Genomic DNA, 17958 nt, shown 5'->3' on the forward strand with positions numbered 1-17958 from the left:
TTTACTCATTTTAATTAAAATCCTCCCTTTTATCAGAGTCTGGCCAGTACTCAAATAAAAGGGGTGCTCATATAATATGCTTAATCTGGAGACCTTTTTACACCACCTGTTCAAATCTTTTTTTTTTCAATTTAGAATTAAGAGCTCTTTTAATTTCAACATTTACATTCACAATAATATCAATTATTTAATTCTTGCAAACAACACATATTTTTACACATTCTTTTAAGCACACTGAAACCTATTTAACATACACACACATAGGGATCCTTCTAATACACTATATAACATACACAAAATCACCCAAACCATTGTTTTAACACATTCAACTTTACCTCAGTTTTGTCACTTATTATCACTTATTATTTATTTTAACCCATATTTACTCAGAGCTCTGGAAGTTTATATGCACACGGCAGCTTCAGCAAATCATAGTTGAACTACATTACCCAGAAGTCTCCATGTTTTTGCTTTCTTACTCCCAAACACACGCACGCACCCACAGAACAAATAACAGGTACGCTCACACATTTTTAGCACAAACATATTTACACACACACAGAGAACAATTAATGCTCAGGCATACACATAGTATACAGGCACACACATTGAATAAGTTCAGCACAGACATATTCATATACACAGACATTAGCAAGCGCCAGGTACCTTTGATGTTAAATACAGTGCACTTTTTCTTTTTCGCATTATATTCTTCTCAACGCTTGTTATTCTTTTTGGTGCTATCCTCCTACATTTTTCTGAAGGCTGCTTTACTTATCAGACTATAATATAAAACAGTCTCTCGTGACGTTAACGGATGTTAACTCTAACACGATTCTACTCAGCTCGAAACGGCGCTGGTTTCTAGATCAAGGAGACTCCATTGGCGAAATGACTCGGCGACAACGAGGAATTGCTTTCGTGGCGATCCATTCCTGCGACAATTAGGGCAAATCCAACTATCAAGAAATCACGCGGTTCGATACTACAGCAAGACGGCACTCTCGTCAAAAAGACTAAACTGTCATTGAGAATATTAACTCAAAACAAACAACATGTAAGCTTCAACATAAATCACAAATAAACTCGAATCATGGCATAAGTGCTAACTACTGTGCCACCACACACTTTAACACTGAGCGATCGTTGCTTAATCTATATGGCATTCTCTTTATACATTGCTACGTGTACTGCTAGCTGCTCGCAAATTTTTAGCCAGGTATTTATCTTGGCTATGCATAAGGCTGCCTCATCCGCCAACTCCTCGGCTTTCTGTACCCGCGGCAATAATACAGCTACCTTTGATTCGGCCATTGAGGCTCGCCCTAACGCATCCGTCAAGTCCATTTGCATTTTCTTAATCTCCTTTTTCGTCTACCAAGCTGTCCAGACATCTAACTGCCGTTAGTAAAACCCACCCCCGTGTCTGCAAGCCCGTCATGGGTTCTTTTACAGACACCTGACATTTCTTAAGTGCGGCTAGTACATTCACTGGTGTTGGGGGGCCTAAACTTTGCCAATATTGTGCTAATCCCCCCCCATGTCTCAATTCTCTAGCGCAGTCTTCCCATACTGTTTCCTCCCAGCCGGGAAGAGGTAAAGGAGCCGTGCCAGGGTTTTTATCCTTTTTCTTAGACATCTCTGATTTCTTTTTGCCTCACTCAATAGTTCAATATTTTACCAGATTCCCCAAAATCCTGTTCGTGACGCCAAAATGTTTTGTTGTGGGAAAATGGTTCCAGGGATTAGAACATAAGTAGGCAAAGAATCAGAGAGAAGAGGTCCAATACTTCTATTTTATTTACTTAATCAACTATAATAATCAAACACATATAATGCAGACATACAAAACAAAACAATACTTACAGACATATAAAAAGGCATAGAGCCATCATCCCAGACCAGTAGACTGAGGGGGCCCGCTTGTCAGTCTTGTCAAAGGACCAACCCATATTGCCTTTCATTTACCGGGCGGTGCGCGCTGTCCCCACGGTTGAGCCTCCAAAGAAACTGAGGGCGAAACCTTCCCTTATATACTAATTGAGCGTCCTTGCCCAAAGCGGCTTACGTGCAAGCAGTGTATACAGAAGTGATTAGTTTCAGCACACACACCTTTCCACGGGACGCGGTGTTGTTTTGCACTTGGTCCTGATGATGACGACACCTGGTACCAAACGGCACACAAAAATAAGAATTGCGTAGTGAAGCCCCTTGAAGTGAAAAACAAGTCAGCATGCCCCTTTATCCTGACGGAGACGGCGCCTGGTACCAAAAGGCACACAAAATAGTGAAGCCCCTCGAAGTGAAAAACAAGTCAGCATAACCCTCTGGCCATATTCCCAGTACTTTTCCTTCTTGAAGCTGGTTTTTGCGCTGAGCGACCAACGCCCATCTGCTCTCTTGATCCCCCCCCTCTCTTTAGAAAAATCCTTCCATTACACTTGGCCATTGAAGAATATTCCACTTCATTGCCTTGAAGAGTATTTGGTTTGCTGTCACAGTATGAACTGGCTAACTGTCCATTCGTACTGTGAAGTGTTGTCCTATTAGTTTTGCAGCAGTTGTCTCAATCTGAGCAGACAGTATAGCCCTGCACACTTCAGAAATCATCCTGCAACTTTTGTCAATAGTTCTATCATCAATAAATACCAGTGTCAAGCTTCCATTGGCAGTCACGCATGTCCATGCCACAACGCTGCCTCCACCATGTTTCACAGATGAAGTGGTATGCTACATATCATATGCCGTTCATTCTCTTCTCTGTCCAGCATTCTGGTATATACCGATCTTAATTTGAGCTGTCCAAAGAAAACTTTTCCAAAACTGGAATTTTTTTTTTTTAAATATTTCCTGGCAAATTCTAATCTGTTCTTCCGATGCTTGAGCATTACCAATAGTGGGCACCTTGTGGTAAACCCTCTGTATTTATTTTTGTGAAGTCTTCTCTTGATTGTAGACTTTGGAAAGGATAGTACTACCCTCCAGAGTGTGTTCTTGGTTTGGCTAAATGTCATGAATTGTTTTTTCTTCACCAAGTAAGGAATTCTGCAATCATCAAGCAAAGTTATCTTACATGGTCGTCCAGGCCTTCTGGTGTTGTTGAGTTCACCAATGCATTTATTCTCTTTAAGAATGTACCAGCTGGTTGATTTGACCACTCCTTGTGTTTCCGCTATCTCTTGGATTTTTTTTTCCCCTGTCCAATGATGGACTGTTCTTACTTGCATGGACAGCTCTTTGGACCTCATATTAAGAGTTCACAGTGACGGCTTACAAATGCAAATTCCACACATGGAATCAACCCCAGGCCTTCTACCTACTTAATAATTAATAAAATAACGAGAGCCCTTCTAAGGCCCTGAAAATGAGGGGACCCTGTATAAAAACAACTGTCTTTCCTAAATGGCTCATACTATTTTTCTGTTAATCTCTTTAATTAATGCCAAAAGCCTACATTTCAATCATGTAATAATTTCTTCATTTCAAATCCACAAATACTTATGTACCTAACTATAAATAATTTTCAAGTTTAGGAATCCAAACAGGCTCCTATAGCTAAAAAGCTTTGCGTTCTACAGTAGTTTTGTTTATTCATGAAATTTTTCAGAAAATCTGCCGAAGACTGCAATGTAAATTTTGTAATGCAGTACCTTTTAAGATAAAGATGAAATAAGCTTTGTAATTAGCCAGTGATAATGTTTAGAAATTGAAATCAATAAAAAAGACAAATGGCAAATGGTAACAGTGAATCTCTTACCTTCTGATGATGGTGTCATTGTCAGCTTCTGAAAATGTTTAAATTCATTACTGTAAAATAAACAGATGAAATGCAACTTTAAATATTAGTTATATATAAGGATTATCAAGATGCTGAAATTCCAAAATACAGTACAATAATTTGAAAAGAACAGAGATTTAATACCATTTTTGATTCCATGGAAAGGGTGGAGGTATTGAGAAAAACAAAGAAAATTAAAAATCTATGAAGATAACTAGATTCAACTTGTTCAAAGGCTGTGTGTTTGTCATATATTCAAAGGTGAATAAAATGCTAAGAACTACAGTACAGTAGTGTAGTCTTGTGTAAACATTAATACTTTCAAAATTCTGCATTAATGAAAACATTCCTGAAGTACAGCACTTGTTCAAAAGCCTCTGACATTGCCTAATATTTACATATCAGTAAAATACAAGTTTCACAATCTTCTGCAGACGTTACTGTAACCTAATGCACTCCTTTCCATGCTTTTTCCTAGGTGAACCCCAAGGACTTTCAAAAGTCTTCTGGATACCCTAAAATAATAGTTTGGGAAAGTACCTGAGTAAATGTTTGAGAGAATGAGACTAAGTACAGAACGTGGTTAAATTATTTTTATTATTGCTCTTTTACATATTTCTTGTTAGAAAAATACATATTTTGCTAAAAGAACACAGTATGTGTGCCAATCGGTTTAAAGATAAAACTGAACACTTTGAAAAATTTTATAAAAGTATGCAGTCAGCTTCTAAAATGTTACACCCATTTAAAAAACACCTGTAAAGTAAGAATGCAGACTCGATAAGCAAATGGTAAATGAAGCAGCTGTGCTTTACTAACAGACTATTAATAAAATCAAAAAGGAGACATAAGGGGCAAAGGTATGCAAGAGATAATAGGTTAAGATATGATTGTTTTAAACAAAAACAAATTACTTGTATCAAAGTTATTATAAATGGAATTAGAGGACAGTTAAATTTTTAAGGCGAGGTCCTCTAAAAAGGACACTGGGAAAAAAATGGGTATTGATGCACTAAATCTAACAGTCAGAAGCTGAACTGGCTTACTGGCAAGACAGTAAAGTTCATCGTCATAATTTAAAATTATAAGAAATAACTGCACACACAAAAAGGAAAACTGCAAATAAGATAGTAGAAATTGGTACAAGATATATCAGTTAAAAATCACACACAAACCACACTGCTAGAAAGGGGGGTCAGGGTGACATGTACATTCAAGCAAACATCTACAGTGTACATGGTATCTTTCACGGTAGAAACAGTGAGCAAAACAGTAACTCAGTGTTAAGAGAGACATGTTACACAAGGAAGCAACTAAAATAATAATATTCAGGGAAGTTGCTAGAGCATAACACATCTGAAAGTTACATTGATACAGATGAAGTGAGAACCAGGCCCAAGGATCCGAGTTAGGATTGCGGCAATTCCAAAATTTCACCTTCAATAGGATAGTAAGTATCAAATAGGATAGTATATAATGTAACTCAATAAAAATGTACTTAAAAGAACTGCAAGTCTGAATGTATTAAAATCTTAACACTGATTGAAAAAATATATATATATTTTTAAAATTTAAATAATTAATAAATGAAAATACAAGTAGTGAAGTCTTTTGTAAAAGGTAAGAGTAAAGTTACATTAACAGCACAAAGAGACGTTAAAATATGCTGAATAGATATCTATATATTTTTTTAAACTGATGAAAACAAAAACCGTATTGGTGATAGTATAATGAAATGCTGTAAATGTCATTAAATACTAATTTAAATAAAATATTGCAATCATTTATAAAACTATTAAAAAAAACACAAAATTAAAATAAACAAGTAAAAAGAACAATTGTTCAGGAAAGTAACACACAAACAGACCACTAACACGTTTAAAGGATTTGCATAAATGCACCACTACTTAAGCAATTGAGAACTGAAAAGTTAAACAGTGCCATACACTATATAGTAAATGTGATGAAATACAGTTTTAAACTTGTGCATAATAAAATAAAGTAACATGCTACAGCACCAGGCTTCATGACAAGGGTTTAAAAATGAAGGGAGCAACAGAGCCCTGTTGCCCAACTTGTGCCTGAGTAAATAGCACAGAATAAAACATGCCCAACATGTTAAAAATAATTTCAGATCTCTGTCTTGATGCATTAGATGTTTAACTGCTGACAAAAAAGGCATGTTGATAACTTTATACCTCTACTTCAAATGCAACACTTTACAACATACATATCAATAATTCAGAAATAGGATACCCCTTGAAATTTTTTGCATTGGCTTACTGACAAATCTTGCATTGGGGCTTCCATATATCTTGTGGTTTTCTGTCCCCATTTGTCACAAAGACTCCAGCAGCACTGATGCTGATGAAAGCCCACACACTGCTGAAGTTGGAATTTTATTAACACTTGAGAGTAGGTGGAAACAAAGCTGCAACTCAAGCCATGACAAACTGGAAGTACATTTGTAAAGAAGGCCACAAATGCAATACCATGAAAAATGAGCCTTGAAGTAATTTTAAAAAGTTAAAATCGATACTTACTGATATTTTGATACTTCTGACAACCCTGGAACGGATATATACACTTAGGGTGAGCAGGTTAAAAAAAAAAAAACAAGTCCTCTTTAAAAATTAAATTTAAAAATAAATGGGATTAAAGTATCACCAGAATTAGAAAATCAGAAGCCACTGCAATGCCACTTCTGCTTGAAGCTTGTATCTATAGAAACTTGAATCCAGTTGGCCAACATCTACAAGAGATGACAGCTAATACAGCACCACAAGTTCAAAGTTAATGAACTTGAAGACCCTGGTTGTTCTTTATAGAAACAGTGTGCACTCTCCCATAAGAGATGAGATCCGGTCCAAGAGTTAAAGACTTCTAGGTCACATTTTGACATAAGCACAAAAGGTAGAGGGGCACACCATCCAGTTTTAGAGATATCTTGAGGAGGTGGAAACTGCTTTTGATATCTCAGAGGTGGTAAGCACAGAATAAGCCATTTTATTTTACCTGTAAACCAACATTATAGAAATAAGAAGTGAGAGCAGGAGACTCGCCCGTTTGGGAAATACACAGCTTTGCTACTGAGACAGGAAATTTTATTCGGTATGGTACACAGACAGAAGGCCTCCCTGGGCATCTAAATAGGCCTGTGGCCTGAGCTGGAGTTGATCCATTTATTATTCACAATAGAATGAACAGGTGTCAAAGGCTGTGAATACTTATGTACATGTGATTTCTCATTTTTATTTTGAATACATTTGCAAAAACCTCAAGTAAACTTTTTTCACGTTGTCATTATGGGGTGTTCTGTGTAGAATCCAGCGGAAAAAAATGAATTTAATCCATTTTGGAATAAGGCTGTAACATAAAATGTGGAAAAATATACATATACACATACACATACATTTATACTAATCAAAGGCAAAGCCCTCACTGCCTGACTCACTCACTCATCACTAATTCTCCAACTTCCCGTGTAGGTAGAAGGCTGAAATTTGGCAGGCTCATTCCTTACAGGTTTCTTACAAAAGTTAAGCAGGTTTCATTTTGAAATTCTACGCTTAACGGTCATAATTGAATCCTACTTACGTACATATATACGTCCATAGCCTGCAGCTCGGTCGCCGTGTGAGGCGGCGTTTCGTCCCCCATCACCATGCCTCCTATGTAGTTGGCTGTCTGCCTATATTACGTCCCCCATCCCCACGGCTCCCACGTAATTGACTGCCTGCCCATACAAGGCCATCCGTCGCTCCAGTCTCTTCATTCCCTTCTTTGCTTCGCTACGGTATTCACGTCTCCCTGCTGATAACTGCAGCCTTTTTATTTAATCCACGGCTTCTCTGCCGTTTTATTGTTCATTTATTACGATTATAGTTACATAGAACAATGTACAGATACATCATCTGCAGCAAGATGTTCTTGCAGATCTTTGGAGATGATTTGTGGGTTGTCTGTAACTATTCTCACAATCCTGCACATATGCCGCTCCTGTATTTTTCTTAGCCTGCCAGACCTGGGTTTAACAGCAATTGTGCCTGTGGCCTTCCATTTCCTGATTACATTCCTTACAGTTGAAACTGACAGTTTAAACCTCTGAGATAGCTTTTTGTAGCCTTCCCCTAAACCATGATACTGAACAATGTTTGTTTCCAGATCTTTTGAGAGTTCCTTTGAGGATCCCATGCGGTCACTCTTCAGGAGAGTCAAAGGGAAGCACAACTTGCAATTGACCACCTTAAATACCTTTTCTCATGATTGGACACACCTGTCTATGAAGTTCAAGGCTTAACTAACTAATCCTACCAATTTGGTGTTGTAAGTAATCAGTATTGAGCAGTTACATGCATTCAAATCAGCAAAATTACAAGGGTACCCACATTTTTTCACAGCCAGTTTTTCACATTTGATTTAATTTCATACAAATAAATGCTGCTTTACTAAAAATCTTTGCTCGGAAAACACCCCAGTACTCAGATGTTCCTAGGAAGTGAAAGACATACCACTGCTGTCTTTTCAGGTTGAAAATAGAGCAAATTATTATGCAGGCCGAGAGGGGTTCCAAACTTTTTCATAGGACTGAGATATAGATATTGTGGTATATGGCCAGCTTGTCACCCCGGCCAATACCCCCAGGCCGCCAGATGGAGCCCTCCCTGCAGTATGGAGGTGCCCCGAAGACCAGCAGGGAACAATGGACAATGTAGTTTTTATACACAGCCCTGCTGGATACCACAGGGGCCACAAGAGGGAGCTGCAGGGAGGACCAAAGAGTCATATGTGTCCTATAACCCAGACGTGCATCATAGGAGGAGAAACGACAGAAGTGACGTACTTCCGTGGTGAAGAAAAGTACTTGTACCTGACCCGGAAGTGATAAAGAATCACATGGACTGGGGATTGGGAACACTTCCGGGTCAGGAAGTATAAAAAGGACTGTAGGAGCTCCCAGACGGGGCGCTCAGCTGGGTGGAAGGGTGGCAACGCGTCTGGGAGTGGAGGATTGGTTTATTGTTAGTATTGTGATTTGTATATGAGTATTGTGGAGGAGATGGTGCTTTGTGCACTGTGCGGCATAGATAAAGTCAACTATTGGACTTTTTTCCTGGTGTCTTGGACAAGGGTTCAAGGGAGCGATAGCGCCCCCTATCGGTCACTCACACTCTCTCTATTATATATATATACATACATACATACATACATACACACACACACTAGCATACATACCCTGTGGCTTCGCTCACTGAATGCAAGGGAAAAAAATAAAACGTTATATACAGTGGTGTGAAAAACTATTTGTCCCCTTCCTGATTTCTTATTCTTTTGCATGTTTGTCACACAAAATGTTTCTGATCATCAAACACATTTAACCATTAGTCAAATGCAGTTTTTAAATGATGGTTTTTATTATTTAGGGAGAAAAAAAATCCAAACCTATCAAAATTCCTCCAGAGCGCTTGATTGCAGTTATTGCTGCCAAGGGTGGCCCAACCAGTTGTTAGGTTCAGGGGGCAATTACTTTTTCACACAGGGCCATGTAGGTTTGGATTTTTTTTTCTCCCTAAATAATAAAAACCATGATTTAAAAACTGCATTTTGTGTTTACTTGTGTTATATTTGACTAATGGTTAAATGTGTTTGATGATCAGAAACATTTTGTGTGACAAACATGCAAAAGAATAAGAAATCAGGAAGGGGGTAAATAGTTTTTCACACCACTGTATAAATTATTAAGCAGTAAAACATTAACATGTAAGAAGTAAAGATACATTGAGCAGTACTGGAGTGCTTTCGGGCAAAGTACATTTCTGTCTCTCTCTCTCTTTCCTCCTAAGGCACGAAGCAGAAGCAGACAATGGCCGACAGTGGGGTAAATCGCGTTGCAATCGTAGTTGAAGAACTCCAGGCACTCGATGAACAGATTCAGAAACTCCTGTCCCGATCAAGATACTTTAGAGATCTGAAGGCCCGGCTACTGGATAAACCATCCTCGCCATCTGTAATCGGCGTAACATCAACCCCGCGTTGTGCCGTCCTCACCCCCGCGTCTCGTAGGAGCGACACCGCTGATGACCTCGGTGGATTTCAGCTATGCAGGCGGGGGTTCAAGGCCAGAGCACCTCCATCGGCACAGGCGAGCATCCTATCTCAGAACCGGTTCGACCCTCTCCCCCAGTTCGCCTTCAGCCCTGGTGATGTAATAGTGGTAGGTGATTCTATTGTTAGAAACCTTAATATCGCATGCCCTAATGGAAAATTGTTTGTTTCTTGTTTTCCCGGTGCTTGTGTCCGAGATGTGATGAGACACGCGCTGGCAATCTACGAGAAGCACAAGGACAGGGCAGTTGGAGCAATCGTTTGTATGCCGGCGTAAACAATATAAGGCACCGACAATCAGAAATCCTCAAGGCTGACTTTGCAGCTTTGATTAAAGACACGAAGGAGAGGACCCCATCGGCAAAGATCTTCGTTTCGGGTCCACTACCTCTCGTCAAACGATCCAACAAGTACTACAGTCGTCTGCTAGGATTGAACAACTGGCTACAGGATTTCTGCAAGAAGAAAGATGTTGGTTTCATCAACAATTGGAATCTCTTTTTGGAAAGGCCGCGTTTCTTCAAGCATGATGGCCTGCATCCGAACAGTTTCGGGCCCGGTCCCTCCGAAAACATATCTAAGGTAATTCGTTTTCTTGACTATCTATCTCTGCTCTTAACCCCTTCGAAATGATACTGTTGTGCTAGGACATGATAAGTGTTTAATAGAATCTTCCGTTAAAGTGCACAACATTAATACTGTAATAAGCAATCTCAATGCACGTAGAAAATCTAGGAAATACGGCATAAACTCCAATAATCTAATTAAAATTACTATTTTAGAGGAACAATGTATTAAAACTATAAAACAGATCACAGATTAAACAAAAATACACACAGAGCGGCTAATAAAATAATTTAGTTCCTATTCCAAATATCAATAACGCATATAGTACTCATCTCTGCCCATCCGAAACATTAAATATGGCACTATTAAATGTTAGAGCTTTAACTAACAAAACGTTTTTTATCAACGATCTTATTAGTGATAAAAAAATAGATTTTATTGCACTAAGTGAAACGTGGCTTAACTCAGATGGCGCGCTGTTTTAATCGAATCTGCGCCTCTGGATTACAGTTTTACTCATGCAGACCGCCAGGGAAAAAGGGGGGGCAGCTTGGCAAACATTTACTCGAGCCGGTTAAAATGTAAAGATGTCAGTTTTGGTAAGTTCAAGTCCTTTGAGTATCTCGCCGTTGTTATCATGGAGATTCTCAAGTTCTAGTATTATCCGTGTATAGACCTCCAAAATTCAACGCGCCTTTTTTTGAGGAATTCTCTGACTTAATGTCAATTTTAATTACTAACTATGACACACTCCTAATAGTTGGCGACTTTAATTTTCATATAGATAATCAGTGTGATCTAAAAGTAAAAGAATTTATGAACCTCCTGGATTCTTTTGATTTGAGACAACTCATAAATCAGCCTACACATAAAGCAGGTCATACGTTAGACTTAGTGATTACTAAAGGACTGAAAGTTGATATAAAACAGATCATTGATATTGGTCTATCAGACCATTTTCTTCTACTTTTAATATAGAAATAATGATAAAAAACACTCATGAGAAGCATATTGTTAAAAAACGCTTCTTTGACTCAGCAGCAGCTTTAAAACTTACAAACATTCTAAGCAATCAGTCCGTTTATAGTGCCAACTATAATAGCGAGGATAATGTAAATAGTAAGGTGGAAAGATTTAATACTAAAGTGAGAGCTGCTGTTGACATAGTTGCACCTGAAAAGACAGTGAAAAAATCTTCTAGCATTGTTATACCATGGAAGACCCAAAGAGTGTCTGATTTAAAGAGAACATGCCGTAGAGCTGAGCGTAAATGGAGGAAGACTAAACTTACTATCCACTATGAAATATTAAAAGTCAAAATAACAGAATACAATAACACTGTCCGTCTTGAGAGGCACTGCTATTTCTCCAAGATTATAAATAACAATGCTAGTAATCCCAGAGTCTTATTTTCTACAATTGATCGCCTACTAAACCCAGGTAACTCAAAGGAATGCCTCCTAAGTACTTCCAGTAAAACCTGTGAGGCTATCAATGTATTTTTCAATCAAAAAATTAATGATATTAGAAATAACATAGTATATCTCCCCAACACTAAGGATCCTCCTAAACCCCAGCATCCTGTTATAAACAAATTAAACTCTTTCACTAGGATAGATTTACCTGATTTACAAAAAATAGTATCTCAATTAAAACCTCCACCTCGTCCTTGACCCAATACCAACAAGGTTTTTCAAAGAAGTATCAGGCGTGCTAATTGATAATGTTTTTGACATAGTAAATTGTCATTAGATACGGGGTCTTCAAAGACTGTCTTAAGACTGCTGTAGTTAAACCCCTACTTAAGAAACATAATCTTGACCCCTAGGCTCTTGAAAATTTTAGACCCATCTCTAACCTGCCTTTCTTAAGTAAAGTTCTGGAGAAGGCAATCATTATGCAGTTAAATGACCACCTAAATAAACATGCTATTCTTGATAAATTTCAGTTGGGTTTTAGAACAAATCACAGCACAGAAACTGCACTCGTTAAAGCAGTAAATGATTTGCGAGTGAATGCAGCAGAGGCCATTTATCTGTTCTCATCCTCTTAGATCTGAGTGCTGCTTTCAGCTGCATTATTTGTATTTGTAATATAAATAAATGTTGTTATTGTTCTTTACATTGGGACCCTAGAACCCATAAGATCCATTATAAAATGCAAGAGCAGGCTAGAACTTTAAAATGCAATTTCATGTAACAAATTAATATATAAATTGATTAAGAAGAAATACCTTCACCATGAAAAAATAAACTTAAGTACTGCAAACAGAACGTTTTCTTAAACAAACCACAAATACATGAAATAACTTACAAAGTACTGTAAAGTCACAGTAATAATAGTGTCATTTTGGAAACTTCAAATGTCAACTAGTCAAAAAAGAAGGTAATGCGGTATATAATATAAAGATGGAAAACAAAAATGATAGCAAGACGTATCGATTGCACATTGAAATCGGTACTTTAGCCAGAGGCAAAAAATGAACCGGGCAAATAATAATCCAGCATATTTCCTTATAACAATGTTCAAGTCATCCTTAATCGAATTATGTTAACAACTAAAAGACCTTATACCAGTTTTCATTTTCTAAATTAACTCTTAAAATGTTTTTTTATGGAATTTAATTAACCCCATTCTCTCTCTCTCTCACACTCTCTCTCACTCACTCACTCAGATTGTTTGCAGTTATCCTTATAAGTAGATACTCAATACAGTTCCTCCGTGAGCCAGTAATATAATAAGAGCATGTCGTGAGCATATACGCCAGTACACAAAATTCATGTCAGATGCTATATGCATAAAAACCTCAGTCGACCACCATACAAAAGTAGGCAAAACTAACCACAACAACAATCTTACCTGAGTCGTGTTGGGTGCCAAGGCAAATTCCCATTCTTTCCGATACCCATATTAGGGCAGACAGCAACTATGCACTTCAAAAAGCGACCCATGCTGTTTTCGTTAATTTTCACAGACGTAGCAAGTTTACTTATTGTACAGGCTCGTCTTCTGATTTCTGCTTTCTTCCTTACAAAGCGCCAAATACGAACGCAATCTCGAAATGTTTCATGGGATATCATCACGCACGTGGACTTCCGCATATTTTCATTCCGATGAGTAGCGGAGAGGCACTGTTGAAAAAGGTATATCATTTCTCTGTGTCTGTGGAGTTGCTACCTTTTCGACAATTTTATGTAGGCATGTTTGCTCCACCAGTTAAAAGAAAATGCGTCCAAGATGTGATGATAAATAATTAAGCATAATATATTTAAAATCCAAGAATCCAATGAAATGTTCGCGAATCCAAATGTCCCGGATGTAAGGCTAACACCATCTCAGCAGAGGCTGCCAGTCCATCGCATTGTCCACTCACGCGCATATCCACTTTGTGACCAATTCACCTAATCTGTTCTTCTTTAGTGACGCGGGAGGAAACCGGAATACGAAAAACTCCGAGGATCAAGAGGAGAAAGTGTATATCCCACACAAACAATAACCCCAAACCCTAGGACCCTGGCTCCAGAAGCAGTCCGCTACGATACCTTGCTGCCCTAAATAGTTTCTAAGTCCAGTTCAAGATCAACCACTGACGCTTTGAGACAACCCACGTGAATGTAACCACGTTTTTTGCGTAACTTTTTCCTTTTTTAAAATCAATACTAAATAGAAACAAACTGGATTTAAACGTAAATGGGACCGAAAAATAGTACCTGTCCAATTTGATCAGGCTCAATAAGTCAATAAATGACATAGCACATGGCATTCTTCAGTTCATTTATTTTAATTTATGGTCGTGTATAGATGAATAAGCAAGATTAAACATAAAGAGGTAAAGGATAGCGGGTTGGATAATGGATGGATGGATGGATATATCCATCCTTTAAAATAGCCGTAGTATGTGCTAATGTATATAAACTACAGAAAAATAAATATTTTTACATTCTTAACTAGAAAGATATATTTTCAAATATATTTTTTGAATTTTTTTGAATGGCTTAACTCCATAGTGAAATTCTATATTTTTGCTATTACTATTAGCAACTAACTGAGTCTGTTCCAATTTTTTTTAAATATGTATATCACTTTAAATAAAGGGGCGGGTCATGTGACGTCATCACTGCGCCGGGCACTTTTGCGGCTCTACAGTGAACGCATGACAAGAAATACCGGTGCGCTGTAGTTGTTTTGGTCCCTTTTTGCAATTAAATACTTTTCATGTCGAAAACGGCTAAAAGCAGTGTCAAGCAAGCTTGCATTAGCAAGTTTTTCATGCCTGTAAATAAACCGGAAACTGGGAGTTGCTCGTCTGCAGAACCTCAGGTAATCGGGACAGTAAGTGTCGGATTATGAGATAATTAATCAGGTTCGCTAAATAGATCATGGAATCTGTCAGCATTAGTCAAATGACTAATTTCCCTTTTTCCTTTGAACATTTTCAAGAGCTTTCATTATGCAAAGTACTGAATGAAGATAAATTATACCCTTTTATTGTGATTATGAACAGCTAGATTCATATTGATACATACGGTCCATGTGCATAAGGTTTCATGTTATCTCGCACATTTAATAACCGACTAATCGTTTCTAATATTATTAGAAATTATAATCTGTACTTGTAACTGCAGCCAGTGGTGCAATCCAGACAGCCTCGGAGGAGAGGAGCATGTTAATGTGTTCGAAGTGGAAACTTAGACTAGGTAAACATGTATCAATGCATACAAAATGTAAGCTAGAATGTGAAAATTTCTCCTTTTATCTGACATTCTGAAACTTTAAGCCATTTTTACATTCGTTATTCTAAAACCGTGTTTCCCAGACTCTGTCCTGGTGACCCCCTGTGGCTGCAGATTTTTGTTCCAACCAGCTTTTGTTTTTGATTGGACTCCTGGTCTAATTAAGTGATGTGTTGTTTCCCAAGTTCTGTGTTTTGGAAACAATATAGAAATCAGAAAACTAAGTTTGGTAAAATATATATATATATATATATATATATATATATATATATATATATATATTAAAATGTATCAAGCACTTATATAGGAATGTATTTTTTCTTTTTTACAATATTTTCATCTTGATTTTCATTATATTTTTCAAGGTGTTCTAATAGTTTAATCCATTATTTACTAATCAGTGGGTCTAACGCTAAAGTATCAGATTTTGATTGTTCAGTGTTGCTTTGCCTGCGTGTCTGCTCTGCTCCTTTTTAATCATTGTTAATAAGATACAATGAAGGGGTAAAACTGCACAGAGAAAGGGCAAAATATAATGTAATTAACAAAAGAGAGGTAAGCCTTTAAATCTATAGGAAACCAGAAATATTTCTAAATGTCTCATAAATGTAAAAAAATCATGCAGCTGTGCTTTTCTAAATGTAGAATAAGAGAAAAAAAGCCAGCTAATTAAATAAGTGCTATCAGGTGTTTTCACTGATTAGGAATCTGGTTGGAACAAAAACCTGCAGCCACAGGGGGTCCCCAGGACCAATTCTGGGAAACGCTGAACTAAAACATTATTTTATGTACCCGTATTTGGTATATTTGGTAGCGCTGCTGCCTCGCAGTTAGGAGACCTGGGTTCGCTTCCCGGGTCCTCCCTGCGTGGAGTTTGCATGTTCTCCCCGTGTCTGCGTGGGTTTCCTCCCACAGTCCAAAGACATGCAGGTTAGGTGCATTGGCGATTCTAAATTGGCCCTAGTGTGTGCTTGGTGTGTGGGTGTGTTTGTGTTTGTCCTGCAGTGGGTTGGCATCCTGCCCAGGATTGGTTCCTGCCTTGTGCCCTGTGTTGGCTAGGATTGGTTCCAGTAGACCCCCGTGACCCAGTGTTTGGATTCAGCGGGTTGGAAAATGGATGGATTGTAGTGAACACATTTTGGTGTCAATTACTAAGGCTTGGGCTTTGTGCATGTTCATTTAATGGTGCAACATTGATCCATGGCTTTATTGTATATGATGGACAAAATTGATCCTAGCACAAGACTTCTGCCTCTACTTCTTTCTGTCTCACTTTTTTGCTTCTAGCACAGCAACACCTCTCGCAGCTAGAGTGCCTGGCATCAGTACTGGAGGTTTATAGCATGCTAACCTTTGATCTTTGCATCTTCCTTGAACGTCACCGAACTTTTTCCTTCCATTTCATATCTTGCTGTACATGCCAAATGTTATGGTAGCTTCTGTTAACCCTGTTGGTTAGTGCTTTAGTTCAACATTACTTCTGCTCCATAAAGGCCACTCTCAGCACAGCACATAGCATGTCCATTAGCATAATATTAATAAATATCAACATATTAAAAACATGGGTTAGCTAATTTTCTTTTTACTAGTTTAGTTTACTAGCATCACCAGTTTTCAGTCAAATCAGTTAAAGCATTTTTGAGATTTTGGGGTATTTATTTTTTCTGTTGTGGAATTGTTCAACCCTAAATATTGATATATCCAAATGTTTTTTCTTAGTGAATACATGCTGGCCTAGATGTACAATCCTTTCTAATGTTGGATTTTTAATGAAATGGGAAATAGTGTTTTTGTTGATCAGTGAGTGAGTCAGTCAGTCAGTGAGTACTATCAGTTAGAAGTTTGGAAATTACCCAGAAATTTTCATGTTTTTTTGATTGAAATTGACCATCACAGAATCATCTTTTTCCTGTTGCAGAAAACACTGTTATTTGGCATGTATCTATGGAAGAGGCCAACGCAAGTGTTTGTTTCTCAAACTACAGACTCTGATGTACTTTTCCTCTTACGCAGTCATTCATTTGATCATTCCCCTTCTTTTTCTATCCTGGTTAAATCCAGTTTGCCAACCCAGTCACAAGGAATGCACAAACCAGTGTGTTTCTTTGTGCTGGTTCCAAGCCTGGATAAATGGGGAGGGTTACGTCAGGAAGGGCATCTGGTGTACTTTTCTCAGATCTATATGCGGACAACAATACAGATTTCCATCCTGGATTGGTCGAGGCCCGGATTTACAACAGCCGCTACTAGTACTTTTAGCCAACAGGTTGCTGGCGGAAATTGGGGGGACATGTCTGGAGGCAGGAGGAGAGAAGGAAGGTAAAGAGAGTGGAACAGAGGATAGGAACTTTGAATGTTGGCACTATGACTGGTATGGGGAGAGAGTTAGCTTTGGTGATGTAGAGAAGGAAGGTTGAAATATTGTGCATGCAAGAGACTAAATGAAAGGGGAGTAAGGCTAGGTGGATCGGAGGTGGATTCAAATTGTTCTGTCATGGTGTGGATGGGAGGAGAAATGGAGTATGGGTTATTCTGAAGTAACAGTATATCAAGAGTGTTTTGGAGGTGAAGAGTGTCAGACAGAGTCCTGATTATTAAGCTGGAAATTAAAGATGTGATGATGAATGTTGTTAGTGCATGTACCCTGCTAGTTGGGTGTGCAATGGATGAGAGAGAAGATTTCTGGAGTGATTTGGATGAAGTGATGGACAGTGTACCAAAGGGAGAGAGAGTTGTGATTGGAGGGGATTTCAGTGAACAAGTTGGTGAAGGGAA

The 17958-nt window shown here is 38.1% G+C and overlaps 2 protein-coding genes across 6 annotated transcripts in view; one reads left to right on the forward strand and one right to left on the reverse strand.

Annotated features, from left to right (window-relative positions):
* Window positions 1–13965, reverse strand: part of dhfr (dihydrofolate reductase) — a 90874-nt gene extending 76909 nt beyond the window's left edge. Inside the window, exons 1-2 of one of the 2 annotated variants that reach the window (XM_039759257.1) lie at window positions 13310–13965; window positions 3758–3807 (exon numbers count right to left, since the gene is read on the reverse strand). In XM_039759257.1, the coding sequence (XP_039615191.1) occupies window positions 3758–3807; window positions 13310–13602 (343 nt within the window). In that variant the 5' untranslated portion in view covers window positions 13603–13965. The remainder of the gene's footprint in view (window positions 1–3757; window positions 3808–13309) is intronic. The other variant, XM_039759259.1, reaches the window with a different exon arrangement.
* Window positions 13966–14583: 618 nt separating this feature from the next.
* The window catches only part of msh3 (mutS homolog 3 (E. coli)), a 351434-nt gene continuing 348059 nt past the window's right edge, over window positions 14584–17958 (forward strand). For 3 of the 4 annotated variants that reach the window (XM_039759260.1, XM_039759263.1, XM_039759264.1), the window contains exon 1: window positions 14584–14782. In XM_039759260.1, coding sequence (XP_039615194.1) covers window positions 14666–14782 — 117 coding nt within the window. In that variant the 5' untranslated portion in view covers window positions 14584–14665. The remainder of the gene's footprint in view (window positions 14783–17958) is intronic. The other variant, XM_039759261.1, reaches the window with a different exon arrangement.

The sequence above is a fragment of the Polypterus senegalus genome, chromosome 7 (genome assembly GCF_016835505.1).
Source record: "Polypterus senegalus isolate Bchr_013 chromosome 7, ASM1683550v1, whole genome shotgun sequence".
Taxonomy (NCBI): Eukaryota; Metazoa; Chordata; class Cladistia; order Polypteriformes; family Polypteridae; genus Polypterus; species Polypterus senegalus.